Genomic DNA, 15,923 nt, shown 5'->3' on the forward strand with positions numbered 1-15,923 from the left:
TGTTTTTCAAAAAAAATTCACTTTTTTCACTTTTTTACACTATATTTTACCAAAAACTATGACCAAACACAACTCCAACTCCAACTCCAACTCCAACTTCAAAAATTCCAAAAAAAGTGAAAAAGTTTTTGGTATTTATGGCCAAACGGGCCCTTAATGTTGGCAGTGATATTTCATTAATTTTTATTGTTTTGGCAATGGCATTTCACCTAATAAGTTGGATTCGGTTTATGAAATTTTTACATGGGTACAACTTTTAAGACTTAATTACTATTTTTCATGGTAATTATTTAATTACATATATAATAACACTTTATCAATTATAGCAAACGTAAAAGATTAGGCTCCAATCTTTTCCATTTTAAGCCATACTCTTCCTCATTTTCTCTTTTTCTCACCAAGCACACTCGGCCGAGAAAAGCTCCATTAACAGCCATTAACAAGTTTTAAAGCTTTGAATTTGAAATTTGGGTTTTGCCAAATTGTTGTTTATTTGAATTAGATGTTGTTGCAAACGGTTGCGAATATCATTTGGAGTTTATATATCAATTTTGTGGAAGTTTGGTGAAGATTTGAGTTGGTTTTTATTAGACTTTCAGATTGAAACTCAAGAGAAAGAAGAATGATATTGTTTTTTTCAGATCCCAATGTATAAATATGTTGTATGTTTTTTGTATTCAAAAAGTGTACGTTATTTGTATGTCCAATGTATCACTGGACATAAAGTGGCATATGCACGACATATAAAATACATACGACCACATAATTGTAGGCAAGGTGTATATGAGTTGTATGTTTTGACTGGATTTTATACAAAAAAGTTGTATTTATTGAACGGATTGTATATTATTGTGAAATACTCTTGCTACTTTTTGAAAAATAGATTTTATTGCTAAATTGAACAAATATTTGTATAATTTTGCATATCCAAGTAAAAACCCTTAGATTTATTTGTCACCTCTTTATTGAAACTAACTCGACCTTTTATTCACATAATAATTCACACTATATACTTTAAAGAACCTTTTTTTTGCGTGGATTACCCTTCATTTGGGGTGGTCTTTAATTTTTGCCCTTTAAATTGATGGTCTTTAAGTTTTGCCTTTCGCCTAACACCCCGAGGTTGTGGGTTTAAATCCCAGCTCAATTAAAAAAAAAAAATCGCAATGGCAGAATTTTCAAATCTGCCAATGCAAATTCTGATTTGGGCCTAAGGTAGAATTTCTGCCTGAAGGACAAAATTTAAAGACCACCATTTTGAGGGGTAAAAATTAAAGATCATCCCTAGTGAAGGAGAATCCTGCAAATTGCCCCTAAAGAACTATGCTAATAAGATTATGGGCTTGGCCCACTTATTAATTCCTTACTTAATTTGCGCGATTGTTCTTCATACGGATTGCTCTTTAATTTTAATCCCTCAATTCGCTGGTCTTTAATTTTTGTCCTTCGCTTAAAAAGGTGGCCGAAAATACCCCGAGGTTCTAGGTTTGAAACCCAACAAAATAAAAAATAATAATAATTTCGCACGACAGAGGTTTTGATGGACTTATGCCTATTCGGACAAAATTGCCTTGTAAGGCATAACTTCCGGCAGACTTTTAGTTATGCCTTAAGGTAGAGTCTTTTGCAAAGGTCTTGTCTTGCGATTTTTTTTTTTTTTGACTGAGCGGGAATTCGAACCCAAAATCTCAAGGTATTTCGGCTACCTTTTTAAGTGAAGGACAAAAAATTAAAGACCAACCTAAAAGAAGGACAATCTGCGCAAAACAATGAAATCCAAGAACATCGAAGCCCTCTAGTTAACAGGATTAGCTTGGTTAATTGCTAAATCCCAACTAGTAATATGCTCACTTGCCACATTAGTTAATTTCACCTCATACTTTATACATATTTAAATTAGGGAAAAAAGTATAAAAAGTTAGCTATACAAACACTCTACGAATTAAAATATACTAAAAAGATTTTCAACAAAGCCTAAAAGAAGGGCAATTTGCACGATCGTCCTTATTTGGGGGGATGGTCTTTAATTTTTGACGCTCAAATTGCTGGTCTTTAGGTTTTTTTCCTTCGCTTAAAATATTTCGAGATTTTAGGTTCTAATCCAGCTTAGTCAAAAAATAATAATAATTTCGGAAGGCAGAATTTCATAGCAAAAGTAGGCATATTTGGAATTCTAGCAAAGTAAAAAAATAATAATTCTGCCTTGCAAGATTTCACAAGACAAACATCTATCTTAAGGCAAATTGGCAAACCTTTGCCTTAAAGGTAGACTTTTCGCTAAGTCTTGCTTTGTGATTTTTTATTATTTTACTGAGTGAAGGTTTAAACTCAAAATCTCGGGTATTTTCAGCCCTTTTTCTAAGCAAAGTATAAAAATTAAAGACCAAAGCCTTTGAAGGACAATCTGTGCAAAAGAATGCCTACGAAAAATTGCGGTTGCCGGCCTATAAGCTAGGAGGAGATCCATTGGGCCTCACAAAAGGACCCAAACCCAACCAGCCAATCACAAGCTTGAATTTCAATCACAAACGAATAGACCATTCTAGAACCGTCCACGTGTCCTCACCTAACCCTCACCCTCCTCTCCTTATCTTCTCTTCTTCTACTCTTCTTCCTCCTCACTCCTTTGTTCTCTCCGCTTCACTTTCCTCTAATCCCCCCAAATTCTTCCACTTAGGGTTAGGGTTAGGGTTTTTCCAATCAATAAACCTTAAACTATGGCGTCTTCAACAGCTCAAATTCACGCTCTTGGAGCCACATATTTCACAACTCCCTCAAATTCTACCCGCACAAAACCCTCAAAAACAGTGTTTTTAGGACAAAACCTAAACAACAGAACCCTAAACTTCGGATTAAACCACAAAAAGAGCACTAGCTCAAGCCGTCGCAACGGCGGTGGTCTTCGTGTGGTGGCTGAGAAGGTTGTGGGAATTGATTTGGGGACTACAAATTCAGCTGTGGCAGCTATGGAAGGAGGGAAACCCACCATAGTTACCAATGCTGAAGGACAGAGAACAACTCCTTCAGTTGTGGCGTATACGAAAAGTGGTGATAGGCTTGTTGGGCAAATTGCCAAGCGTCAGGCTGTGGTGAATCCTGAGAATACGTTCTTTTCGGTGAAGAGGTTTATTGGAAGGAAGATGAATGAGGTGGATGAGGAGTCTAAGCAGGTTTCGTATAATGTTATTAGAGATGAGAATGGAAATGTTAAGCTTGATTGTCCTGCTATTGGTAAATCATTCGCTGCTGAAGAAATTTCAGCTCAGGTATATATATAATCTTGTATTAACACTTATGGTTTGTCTTAACTTGCATTTTTTAGACTAGTGTTTGTTGGATGCTTTGGTATGGAGTATGTAAAAACAATTGACAATGTATGATATTGCAAGGTGTAGGATAAGTTAAGGATAGTGTTGTTAACATAATTTGTTCTTTGGTTTCAATTTGTTTGTCTGTTTTTGACTTGGTACGGAATTTAAGAAAGTAAAGAATGACTTTTGATTCTTGTGGTCTTAAATTAAAAGATATGTAAAATATACCAAAATGTCCTTTAATCTTGTGATTTTAAATATGCCATGTGGGAAGTTGGAATTGAAGAGTTGCCCAAAAAAGGAAAGAGTCATTCTTTTTGAGACGGACTGAAAAGGAAAGTCAGACAAACTAATTGAAATGGAGGGAGTATTCTGCTTCATAAACCTTTATTAACGCGTATAGTTTGTCTTCAGTTGCATTTCTAGACTAGTGTTTGTTGGATGCTTTTTGTATGGAGCATCTAAAAAAGTTGATAACTTATGATATTGCAAGGTGTAGGATAGTGTTTTAACATAATTTTATTAAAGGTGGACAATAATATTTAAGTATTGATTGAAATTAGAGATATGGAGTAGAAGTCTGGGGATTTAAAAGAATATTATTTTACCTTTGAGACTATAGTCCACAATTTAAGGTAACATACACTACAAGTCCAGGAAAATATTCATCCATACTCCAGAAGGGAGAAGGTGAACATCTTCCTAGGCAATCTTTTACTCCATGCCAAAAGCACTGGTACTATAACTGTCTTCATGATTTGAGATCTTGAAGTTTGTTAATTCACATGGCTTTTGCTGGATTTGATGTGAATAATATGATCCAATAAAGCATTAGTTATATGATGCACTTGCATAGTTGATTAGACAAGAGTGCTTATAGAGGCTTGACCGTCCTGCCAGATACTTTTTGGGTTTTTATTTTAAATTCCACAGTCAAGTGAGCTGGCTTATGTTTAGGGATGTTATTGCTTCCCCAATTATGTTGACTTACTAATGATTTAATTCTCTTTCTGGTTTAGGTCCTGAGGAAGTTGGTGGATGATGCATCCAAATTTTTGAATGACAAGGTTTCCAAGGCTGTTGTCACGGTTCCTGCTTACTTCAATGATTCTCAGAGGACAGCAACAAAGGATGCAGGTCGCATTGCTGGATTGGAGGTTCTTCGGATCATTAATGAACCCACAGCTGCCTCCTTGGCTTATGGTTTTGAAAAGAAAAATAATGAAACAATTTTGGTTTTTGATCTTGGAGGTGGTACTTTTGATGTATCAGGTAATGATGGCGCTATGGTTCCCTCTTGTGGTGTTAGCTTCCTTCTGTCCTGAAGCTGTTCCCTGCTTTCTGTGCTTGGCTTTGTTGTTGTGTCCTGTTAGTTGATTTCCATATTTTGAGTTTCCAATAATCATGCTGTGCATGCATCCACAATTTAAAGGAGAGGCATATGTTTTAAACCAGTTTGTAGGGGTAGTTACAGGAAATAAAATAAAAGGTTTGGACGTTGCTGCTAATTCTTTTATCGAGCAACATTTAAAGCTTGAGCTGCATATCAGGAATGAGCCGATAGCTGTGAATTCTTAAATGTTTTTTCTGTATTTAGTAGTATAACCTCTGTACTGTGGCCTTTTGGCAGTCGTAGCTTTCTTATGTGGTTTAGGGGATGTTATTGTAAATTATCTTGCAATGTCTTGACTATTCATGCCTCCGTGCATACTAATGCATATGTGTACTAATGTAATAATTTATTTACTTGCAGTTCTTGAGGTTGGTGATGGTGTCTTTGAGGTGCTTTCTACTTCTGGTGATACCCATCTTGGTGGTGATGATTTTGACAAGGTTTGTATAGTTTCTTTCCCTGCCAATGAAATGTATTTGTTAGTTGATTGAGCAATTTAACTCTAAATATTTAGTTCCTGCGAGAACTCATTTACAAGTGTTTCATTCATGCAGAGGGTTGTTGATTGGCTTGCTGCAAGTTTCAAGAGGGATGAAGGTATTGATCTTCTGAAAGACAAACAAGCTCTTCAACGTCTGACTGAGACTGCTGAAAAAGCTAAGATGGAACTGTCATCACTCACACAGACTAACATCAGGTATGTGTGGCGTGATAACCTTCATTTTGCTTCTTTCCCCTTGGGGCTTCTCCATCTGTTGATTTTGAAATGATATATTTTGGTTTTGTAGTTTGCCATTCATTACAGCCACTGCTGATGGTCCTAAACACATTGAGACAACTATCACACGTGGTAAATTTGAAGAACTATGCTCCGATCTGCTTGACAGGTAACAGCAATAGAACTCAGTTTTTATAGCTCGTCAACTTTAATTATTAAGTAGCCTTGCCATTTACAAGATAGAGAGGGTTTGATGTCAGCTTTTTTGCTCTTGTTCTGCAATTAGGCTTAAAACTCCTGTTCAGAATTCCTTGAGAGATGCCAAGCTCTCCTTCAGCGATATTGACGAGGTGATCCTTGTTGGTGGTTCTACACGTATTCCAGCTGTTCAGGAACTTGTTAAGAAATTGACAGGAAAAGACCCCAATGTTACAGTTAACCCTGATGAAGTTGTTGCTCTTGGTGCTGCAGTGCAGGTAAGAGCCTTGTTTGTTCCTGGTTCTTGTATTCTATGTCTTGATTAGTATTTTGGTGCACCTCTCATTTTTCTCATTTTTCTAGGCTGGAGTGTTGGCCGGAGATGTCAGCGATATCGTTCTTTTGGATGTCACACCTTTATCCATTGGTTTGGAAACACTTGGTGGTGTGATGACAAAGATCATTCCAAGAAATACAACATTGCCTACCTCAAAATCAGAAGTATTCTCTACCGCTGCTGATGGTCAGACAAGTGTAGAAATTAATGTCCTCCAAGGGGAGCGAGAATTTGTCCGGGACAACAAATCTTTAGGCAGCTTCCGGCTTGATGGAATTCCTCCTGCCCCAAGAGGGGTTCCTCAAATTGAAGTGAAGTTTGACATTGATGCCAATGGCATTCTCTCCGTCACTGCTATTGACAAGGGTACTGGGAAGAAGCAAGACATCACCATTACTGGTGCCAGCACACTGCCCGGTGATGAGGTATGTTTTTGACTTCCAATTGTGTACTAGGACCAGGTCTCCATTAGCAATTCTAGCTAGGTAGTTGTGCAAAGAGCTGTATAGTGTTTATCAGTTGCTGAATTTTGCCTTTTTTATTTTTTCCTTTTATTACTTTTGGTTGTATATAAAGCAACATATTGCATATCATTTCTTGATAATTCCCTTTACTGCTCATAAGTGATCATATTTTTGGTTGCATGGGAACAGGTCGAGAGAATGGTTAAAGAAGCTGAAAGATTTGCCCAGGAAGACAAGGAGAAGAGAGATGCCATAGACACAAAGAATCAGGCGGATTCTGTTGTCTACCAGACAGAAAAGCAATTGAAGGAACTTGGAGACAAAGTACCAGGGCCGGTGAAGGAGAAAGTTGAGGCTAAACTTGGAGAGCTGAAAGAAGCCATCTCAGGGGGCTCAACTCAGACCATGAAGGATGCTATGGCTGCCCTTAACCAAGAAGTAATGCAGCTTGGTCAGTCGCTCTACAACCAGCCGGGTGCTGGAGGTGCTGCACCAGGTGCTGGTCCAGCACCGGGGGGTCCCGATGGGCCTGCAGAATCATCAGGGAAGGGACCTGATGAAGACGTAATTGATGCTGATTTCACAGACAGCAAGTGAGAGCATTGAAGAGCAATTTTGAGACCATATGTGATTTTCAGCTTATTATACTCTTAGTTTGTGTATAAGGGGTTAACTTTTTGCACAATTAAGATTTTGGGGGACAGTTTCTGGTGGATGGAGTATGTGAAAAAGATAAATTCATACAGGGAACTAGAGGTTAGAAATGTTGAGGTAGGTGGGTATTCTTGATTGCAAAATGAAAGAGTGTGAACCCATGAATATTTTTAGCGATGTTAGCAGTTGAACCGAAGGGTTAGAGGAGCTGCTCTTTGTGGTCTCTCACTCGTACCATCCCCTAACTTGAGAAGATCCTTCCCTAAAGTTCCTTTTGGTTTTCATTACTTGTTTATCAGACATGCTGTTATTGGAGTGATTCATTTTGAATTTAATTCTTAGTACCGGCATAAAATAGTGTGATTTGTCTTATCCAGCTCCTCGCAGCTCCTGCATGAATTGTCGTAAGTATTTCAGCTTAAAGCCTCTTATCAGCATACATTTCAATCAAGAAAAATGATAAGCTGATGTTTAATGTATGTACGAAGTAAATGTCCTGAGGTACCAATAAAGAATGTCAGTGTTTATTTATTATACAAAAGTTCAAATGTAAAAACACAAAAGATGAATGTACACCCCTCTTTGACGATACAATAATTATTGACTATACAGTAACGTATGCCAAAGTGGGAAGACAAGTTCTTGGGAAACATATGTGCTTTGAGAAGGTAACGGAGTCATCAATAGAGGAAACACTGGAATTGCAGAGCACGTAAGAGTATTAAGTATCCCCTGATCCAGCCATGTTGGAGAAGCGAGGACTCAACGGAATGGGACTTGGGGAGAGACTACTAGTTCTTCTTTCCACGGAATAACCTCCTGGAGAAGGACAGCCATTTCCTATCTCCATAGAGTAACTGCCCGGTGATATACTTCCATTTCTCCTTTCCCCACAATGGCCATAGTCATCATAATGCATACATTTTGTACAACAGCCACTGCCACGGCTGTACCTCATGGGTGATTGATAGTAGTGTTGGTTATGATCCGCTTGATACCTTAACCCCTCGGCTCGACCAACAGACCTAACAGAAAACAGCCTGTCTGGCCCTTTGACTGGATCACCAGGACCAGGTGGAGGTTTGCTTAACTGGTACCCGTTGTAGTTCGGTTGCCTATAGTTGTAATAATGATGTTGTTGCTGCTGCGGCGACTGATGGTTATGATGGGACCCAGGTTGCTGCTGGCTATTGACATTGTAAAAGCTAGGGGAACTCTGAACTTTGTGCAATTGGCTTCTATTTTGAAAAATACTTTGTAGCAAAGACTCGTGGATAACACCATCAGTAGTACAACTCTCAGGAGATCTTGGTGAAGAACAAGCAGAGGAAAAGCCAAAAGAAGCATGGCTTATGCTTAGAGGATGTTGTATCCTAAGCCCTGCTTCCCTTGAACGGATTATACCATTAATGGCATCGATATATCGTTGTTCTAGAGGTTCTGGTGGGGTTGTGTGGTGGTCCACCACGATGGGCTTTGCTGGAAAGAGGAAGGCACGAAGCCTCGGGATCCCTGCACTTTCACAACGATCATATTCGTCCAACATGTGGCGTAGATCTTCGTCTGTTTTTACTGAGATCAAGGCGTCAAGGTCCTCGTGTACTAGTTGATATTTGAGAACCATGTCACCCTCAATTTGGGGAGTGAGTTTCTTCATGAGTTCTGTAATGTGGCACAACAGTCATGTTATTCACTCAAAAACTCGGATTCTACTTTAGAATTTTGAAGAACTGAGACATTGATATGCAATTCAATAATTAAATTTCTTTGAATCAAATCAAGTGTCAATGAGGCTAAGGATGTTTACAGCCTTGTCAGTTATAAATGACTCCTAGAGCTATAGGCATTTAGATAAGTTCATGGTGTATGACAAGTTGCCAACTGATCTCAAAATAACCTAAAACCAAACTGAATTTATTCCTATTTCTACCAAAATCTTTAATTTTACTCCCCAAAATCTTAGTTTTTTGCAATTATAGGTACATCATACATGTCAAAATCTGTCTGACCCTAGAATGTCATTCTTTAGAACTATCAAAGGCAATATAACACAGAAAGATGAGCAAAAGAATGTTGGCAATTGGATTTGATATGAAATAAAGAAGAAGGTGAAATTGTTCATAATTCGAAGTCCAATTAAATACAATATGCAAATCAATTCAGGATTCAATTCCCTGCAATGTAGCATATTCATTTAAATAATTAAAATGGACATTTTTCATTTCTTTTTTAATAAAAAAATCAATTTTTTCAATAATAAAATGTCATGTGTACAGTCAAATGGAATGAATGAGCCAAAAAGTTGAATTGAGGGTAGTTTTAGCAAAATAGATGAATAAAGGGTATTTTTTATACCTTTTCTAAAAGTTCGGGGCATTTTTGTTCTTTTCCGTTAAATTTCTAAAAAAAAATATTTGGGAGTTTGACTAAAAGTGCACCACTTATGCAAACATAACGTACTATTATTATTTCCCGGAATATGTATGATTTTAGGTCCAAACGAGGCAAATCAATTCAGGATTCAATTCCATGCAACAAATAAAATATTTACCTGTAAGTTTAATGTCCCGAGGAACGGAGATGACACGTGTCTCGCCCCCGACATACTTGAGGTGGCCATCAGCTGGCTGAGGAAGAATTTTTCCTCCATGGCTACACAGAAATTTAATCCTACTCTTAGGGGAGCTTGGGGTGGACCCCAATGGTGAACCACATAAAACAGGTTCCTCCGCCATCACAACACCTTCTGTTGGCGTTTTCAAATCAAATGCGAAAAACCCAACAAGAAAAAATGAAATGAAAAAGGCTAAAAAGTTTATATACACAAAGGGGAGAATTAAAATTAGAATAAGAATAATATTATGTTTCAAGAATTGAGATGACAAAGAGAAGAACATTGAGGATTTGTGTATTTATATACGTAGAATTGGTTTTAGTTTTTTTTTTTCTGCCACAGATTTGATTGTTTGGTTCTAACGATAATGAAATGGCATTACCATGAAGGGACTTTCTGGTATATAGGATAAACAAGGCTTTTAATTTGTGTATTTTTGATGGTATTTCGTATTATTCTGAGGATTCTTACGTTTTGATTCGGATTTTGAGGGGACAAAAGTGGATTTAAAAATTCCCTTGTATTCAGGAAATCAAAGGTTGATAATATGATTCAGTTGCCTACATTCATTGAGCTGCTTTATGAACATATGGTATTTATAGTGTCAAAGAATTGTACGACACCTATTTTGTTGCAACAGTTACGAGGATAAGATATTACTATAATTTACACGGAGGACATTGGATAAAATTGAAACGATAAACCAGAAAATGGTCAATGTACCAGGTGCACATATAATTGTTATAATTAACAAATCGTTACAACAGAAGTTAAGTGGAAAAATAGGGTACGACAATCATTTGGACCCAATTGAATGCCGATAAGTATTTCTTTGTCAAACTTAACATGTACATATTCAGATGTCACTAGTAATTCGTTCATTTGCTTAGTTACTTTATCTTTTATATGACTTTTCCTGTTCGGGAAAATGTGTATTTTTCTATCTAAAGTTGTCTCGAATAATATCTTAATATTTAAAACTTTACGAACCTGTATCTTTGTTTGGAGTGAAACTTATACAAATCATATTCATTTTATGTATGTACAAACCCGAGTTTAAATCAGTCCCACATGGCTGTCTTGATTTATTTATAGTCGATGGATTTATTTCTAATGTGATTTAGCTCAAACTTTAATTTATTTCTAGTGAGAATTTGATGTGTATTCCCCGATTCTCACTCCATCTTCTCATGGCAGCTCTCTTTGTTGTTGTGTATTTGTATGTATCTAGAAAATAAGCAATCCCATTGCAAAAGCATTTGAAATTAAAAAAAATTGCATTGTGTATCCGTTTAACTTCTCATGTCATGCATTCTAATTTGAATAGAAAAATATTAGAGATATGAAAAATTGAACATTACAGGCATGTTTTATCCATCCGATAAAATTTGCGAACAATTTAACAAGATAGGTGGAATGAAAATAATACCTAATCTTGCCAGTACGATAAAACTTGTGAATAATTAAATAACACATGCAAAATTTGTCAATCAGACAAAATTTGTTAACACTTTACAAGATAAGTAGAATAACATAGTATCAAGGGAAGTCATTACGGCAAATTTAAAATTTGTAAACAATTGGCAACCAGTAAACCTATGAACAATTTAACCAGGTAAGTAAAAATGAAGATTTGTATCAAAGTTATCCCCACACCGTACAACTTATGAACAAGGTAAAATTTGTCAATCTAACAAGACATGTAAGCAATTTTACACGACATATAAGATAAAATGAAGATTATAATACTCCGCCTTATAAAACGTGTGACAATATAATTTTTCATTCTTCCAATTGAGCAAACACTTTTCACCAAATCTTCTAAATGGGAATAAGTCGTCTCACGTCTGTATTGGTCCAAATTGCCCATTCCCCCAACATTCCACGTAAACTCCGAAACTTTCTTAAAAACGAAACTTATAAGTTTGTTGGTGTTGGTATAAGTGCTGACGTGGAGAAATTATGGGATTGAAGTGTTGAATAGTGTTGATTTAAGGGAATGGGCTGTGGTGGAGATGGGGAAGAAGGAATTGAGGAATGTTGGGCTTAAGGTTTTGGTGAAGGAGATTTTGGGAATTGAGATTGAGAAACCTAGGAGTGTTACGATGAGTGGTTCGGATCAACGTTTGCTTAGTGCTAAGCAGATATGTCATGCTTGCCTTGATGCTTATCTTTCTTTTGAAATTGGGAGGGTTTTAAGTGCTTGGTATTAGAATATTACTACTAATTGAGACTATGAGAGATTAGTGGAGTAAAAAGTAATACGAGATAATGTGTAAGTGAAATATTGTAGGTGTTGTTTTCTTCTACTAGAATTGTAAGTGGGGATATGAAACTATTTCACCTAGTTGTGCTGATTCCAGTTTGCTAGTGATCTGTGAGAGATTTGATTTTGTCGTTCGTTACAAATGTTGTATTAGTTTTATGACTTTTAATTTTTCATGGTATATTTGTATATGATAACTATTCTCTCTAGTTGTGTGTTGATTCCGGTTTACTAATGATCCATCTGAATTTTATGAGGTTTGCTTTTTGTGATCCGTTACAAATATTATTTTAGTTATATGACTTTTTCATGGTATATTGCAATATGAAACTATTTCCTCTAGTTGTGTGTTGACTCCGGCTTATCAACAATCCTTTGAATTATGAGAGATTTGATTTTGCATTACAAATATTATTTTAGTTATATGGCTTTTTCATGGTATATTGGCATATGAAAATATTACTCTAGTTGTGTTTTGATTCTGGCTTACTAATGATCCGTTTGAACTATGAGGGATTTGATTTTGTGATCCATTACAAGTATTATTTTAGTTGTACGACTTTTCATGGTATAATGCATATGAAACTATTTCCTTTAGTTGTGTGTTGATTCCGGCTTATTAATGATGCGTTTGAATTATGAGAGATTTGATTTTGTGATCGATCCATTACAAATTTTATTTTAGTTATATAACTTTTTCGTGGTATATTCTAATTAGACATATGGGATGGGAAAAGGGTAAAGACTCTACTATTAGGTAACAATGGTCCAAAGGGGTCACTTGATTCAGGTGACACGAACACAGTACTTCAAATAGTAACATTTTGATTCATCAAACAGTGCTGACATGAACTTTTAGTGAAGACTCGAAAAGGTGGCCTTATAAGTGTCGTACATTATACATTTTGGTTTATAGATTGTTCAAAAACAAGATTTTATTCTGAAAATGTTATATCACTCTGTCTTGAATGTATTGTGACTATTGTCATATTTGTAATCATTTTTTAACTACAAAAATTTTGTAATTCAAGGTGTCTTAGATTGAGTTTTCTTTCTCCACTTCTTGATCGTTTTTGAACAATTAAAAAACAGGTCCAGTGTCTGATTTTGATAGCAGTGACAAGAATAGGTTACATAACAGTATTGTTTTGTGTTTAATAGTTTGTGCCTCATAAAGGGTACTGTGTGAAACCAAATGAAGCCTTGGTACTTCCATTTTTGTCTTTGTTCTGTGATGTTCACATGCTTGTTGATATTTCACTCATTTTCCTTTTCATATCTAGACTTTTATTTGTTTTTTCTCTTTTGTTTTTTGGACCCATGTTCCCTCAGAACTTCACTCTCACTTTCCCACAATTGTTAAGTCACTATTATAACTACTGGCAAAGCTTTGAATTGAAAAGTCATTAGTTTATGCCTAGATTTGGATCTCAATCAGCTTTCTCATAGTCAAACATCTGAATGTAACTTTGACTTTGACAGTTAGATAATCAGGAGTTAAACATCTAAAGATCACTGAACACTCGAAATTCACACAAATCACGAGTTTTATTTCCATAGATATTAAACTCATGTGAATACCAAACTTGAACAAATTAACTTAAAACATTAACTTGCACTAGTAACTTCTAGATTATAAGACCCCTTATGCTTGCAAAAATTACCTGAGACATAGGTGCCGCTCAATAAGAAGACCCTTCTCCAACCCAGGCTAAAGAAGAAATATAAGAAACTATATATAAAATGCCAAAGATTTAACATTCTCAAGATATAAGTTGGACGGCCTCTCTTGAGTACATACACAAACTTTTCTTCTTATGATGGATGAATTCAGAGGGAGATTTAGACCGAGTTGAGCGAATAGAATTGAACTCACAACTTCCAACTCAAATTCTGTGCATATGCAAAATAAGTAAAAATATAAATATATAATTGATTACATCCATTTTGCTCATGAGCTTGGCCAAAAGTGTTGGGTGTGGTGACTGTGGGGAGTAATGAAACAATACATAATACTCCATATGTTCTTCAGAGTGTAGCCCCAGTGACTACCAAACTCTTTTGACTTTGAAAAAGCAGAAGTACTGAATTAAATACTTTTTGTTGTTCTAGGAAAAAGAATGAAATGATTCATTTTGTGGTGACTTTCAGATTCTAAAAAGGCGCTTACAGGCTTTTAGGATTCTGCCACTTCCACTTTTCTTCTTCTTCTTGTCCATACCCTCATGACCTTCAGCAACATCATCCATTGTTGGAGAAGAAATGGTGAATCCCTGATCATGAATCCTGCAATACTTCTCAGAAACTGATGAAGATCTTCTCATTGAGAAAACTCTCTTCACTGATTGAAATGATGTTGATGTAGTTGTTGTCCTCTTGCTCCCTTGTCTTTCTAGCCTAAACCTGTTTGCTGAAGCTGCTGATGAAACAGAGTAAGCTCTGCTCAACTTCACACCACTAGGAATATTGTTGTTGTTGTTGCTCTCCATTTTTTCTTCATAGGCAATGACATCTTCATTCTCTTTGTCATTCTCATCATGGGTTTCTTGGTTCTTGCTTTGTTGGTTTTTGGATATGGATTCAAGATCTATGTTATCATGAAAAACAGTGTGATTTGGGCTGAGATTCTCATTGGTTTTTTGGGGTTGGGGGAAAGATTGGAGATCTGAGAAATCCTTGGATCTTGACTTGTTGGTTCCGTTGATCTTGGTGTATCCATCCATTTTCTTGTGCTGTCTCCTATGACTCTATACTCAAAGCTGTCCAAGAAGATGTGTGTGTTATGTATGTGTGTATAAATATGATGTGGAAATGAGGTAGATAGGTTTTTAAGGGTTAGAAAGTATGGTGAGGACAAAGAGGACAAAAAAATGATGTTTATTGGAAGGTAAGTTCACATAAAGTGATAAGATATTATGTCACCATCTAGGGATTAAAGTAATCTTTTGATGTAGTATGAATTATTAGCCCCCTTATGTAATCCATGGGTGGATATAGTTAAGAACTTACCGGCAATAGATCTGGCTTCGCATCGTATATAATGTGTTTAAAAATTAACTTATTACTGGTAATAGGTTTGGCTCAAATTATATGTGTGTTTAAAAATTAACTTAATAAGTACAAATAATTATATTCAAACCCAGTAAATCAAATAGGCGACGATAGAAATTTCAAACTTGAACTCATAATATTGAAATCATGGAGCTCTGCCTTTGATATAATCTTTCATTATTGACCAAGAAAGAGAGGGATTTGCACACTTCGTATAATAAGTGAATAATAAACTGTGAATTAACTTTTGTGTGAAGTACATGTTTTTACTTCTTTTATCAGTTTAATTAAAGAATTAAAATGTTACTATACCACCTGTCGTGCTACATGAAGATTTTATATAAGCAATTAATATACAAGCTGGTGAGGATCCTATAATAGCACATCAAAGCGCACCGACCAGTTGTTTTTGTGATACGAGATTCGAGAATAGGGACCATGTTGTCTAAGTTTTTCTGCCATATTCCCATAATGGAAGAGTCAAAATCAACATTTTCTCATCATTTCATACAAAGGATCCACAAGATGATACAGCTGTCTAGTACTGTAAGTTTCATTTGTTTTCTTTTTTAAATAGTTGACTGATGTATATTACTATGTGAATTCAGTAAGTTATGCATGTACACATGTGGGTTTGCGTCACTCTCGCCTCTCGGTGTGTACACGCATATAAAATATAGACACATGACTGACACTTCAAAATAAGAATGAAGTTGAACTTTCTTTCTTCTCCTTGAAAAATTGACTAGTGCTATCTGGTTTAATTCAATAAATTTGAAACTCTTGATACAAATGTCTAAGAGTTCAAAAGTGCTTAGAGAATCATTCGATGTTCAAGGGGGTTAATCGTTTTTACTTTCGACTTGGGAATTGAAAGGGGCTGTTAATTTTTTAATATACCATGTACCATATCATTT

General features: G+C 35.9%; 2 protein-coding genes across 2 annotated transcripts; one reads left to right on the plus strand and one right to left on the minus strand.

Annotated features, from left to right (window-relative positions):
• Window positions 1-2,598: 2,598 nt before the first annotated feature.
• Window positions 2,599-7,430, plus strand: LOC132064534 (stromal 70 kDa heat shock-related protein, chloroplastic). The gene is made up of 8 exons (XM_059457539.1): window positions 2,599-3,266; window positions 4,331-4,583; window positions 5,065-5,144; window positions 5,259-5,401; window positions 5,493-5,591; window positions 5,709-5,898; window positions 5,984-6,382; window positions 6,611-7,430. Exons 1-8 carry the CDS (start codon window positions 2,718-2,720, stop codon window positions 7,016-7,018), a joined length of 2,121 nt encoding a protein of 706 aa, XP_059313522.1. The 5' UTR covers window positions 2,599-2,717; the 3' UTR covers window positions 7,019-7,430.
• A 126-nt stretch (window positions 7,431-7,556) lies between these two features.
• Window positions 7,557-10,711, minus strand: LOC132064535 (uncharacterized). Its single transcript, XM_059457540.1, has 2 exons — window positions 9,627-10,711; window positions 7,557-8,737 (listed from the first exon to the last, which is right to left on the minus strand). The coding sequence occupies exons 1-2, from the start codon at window positions 9,970-9,972 to the stop codon at window positions 7,797-7,799; spliced, it is 1,287 nt and encodes a 428-aa protein (XP_059313523.1). The 5' UTR covers window positions 9,973-10,711; the 3' UTR covers window positions 7,557-7,796.
• Between the last annotated feature and the right edge of the window lie 5,212 nt (window positions 10,712-15,923).

The sequence above is a fragment of the Lycium ferocissimum genome, chromosome 7, assembly GCF_029784015.1.
Source record: "Lycium ferocissimum isolate CSIRO_LF1 chromosome 7, AGI_CSIRO_Lferr_CH_V1, whole genome shotgun sequence".
Lineage (NCBI taxonomy): Eukaryota > Viridiplantae > Streptophyta > Magnoliopsida > Solanales > Solanaceae > Lycium > Lycium ferocissimum.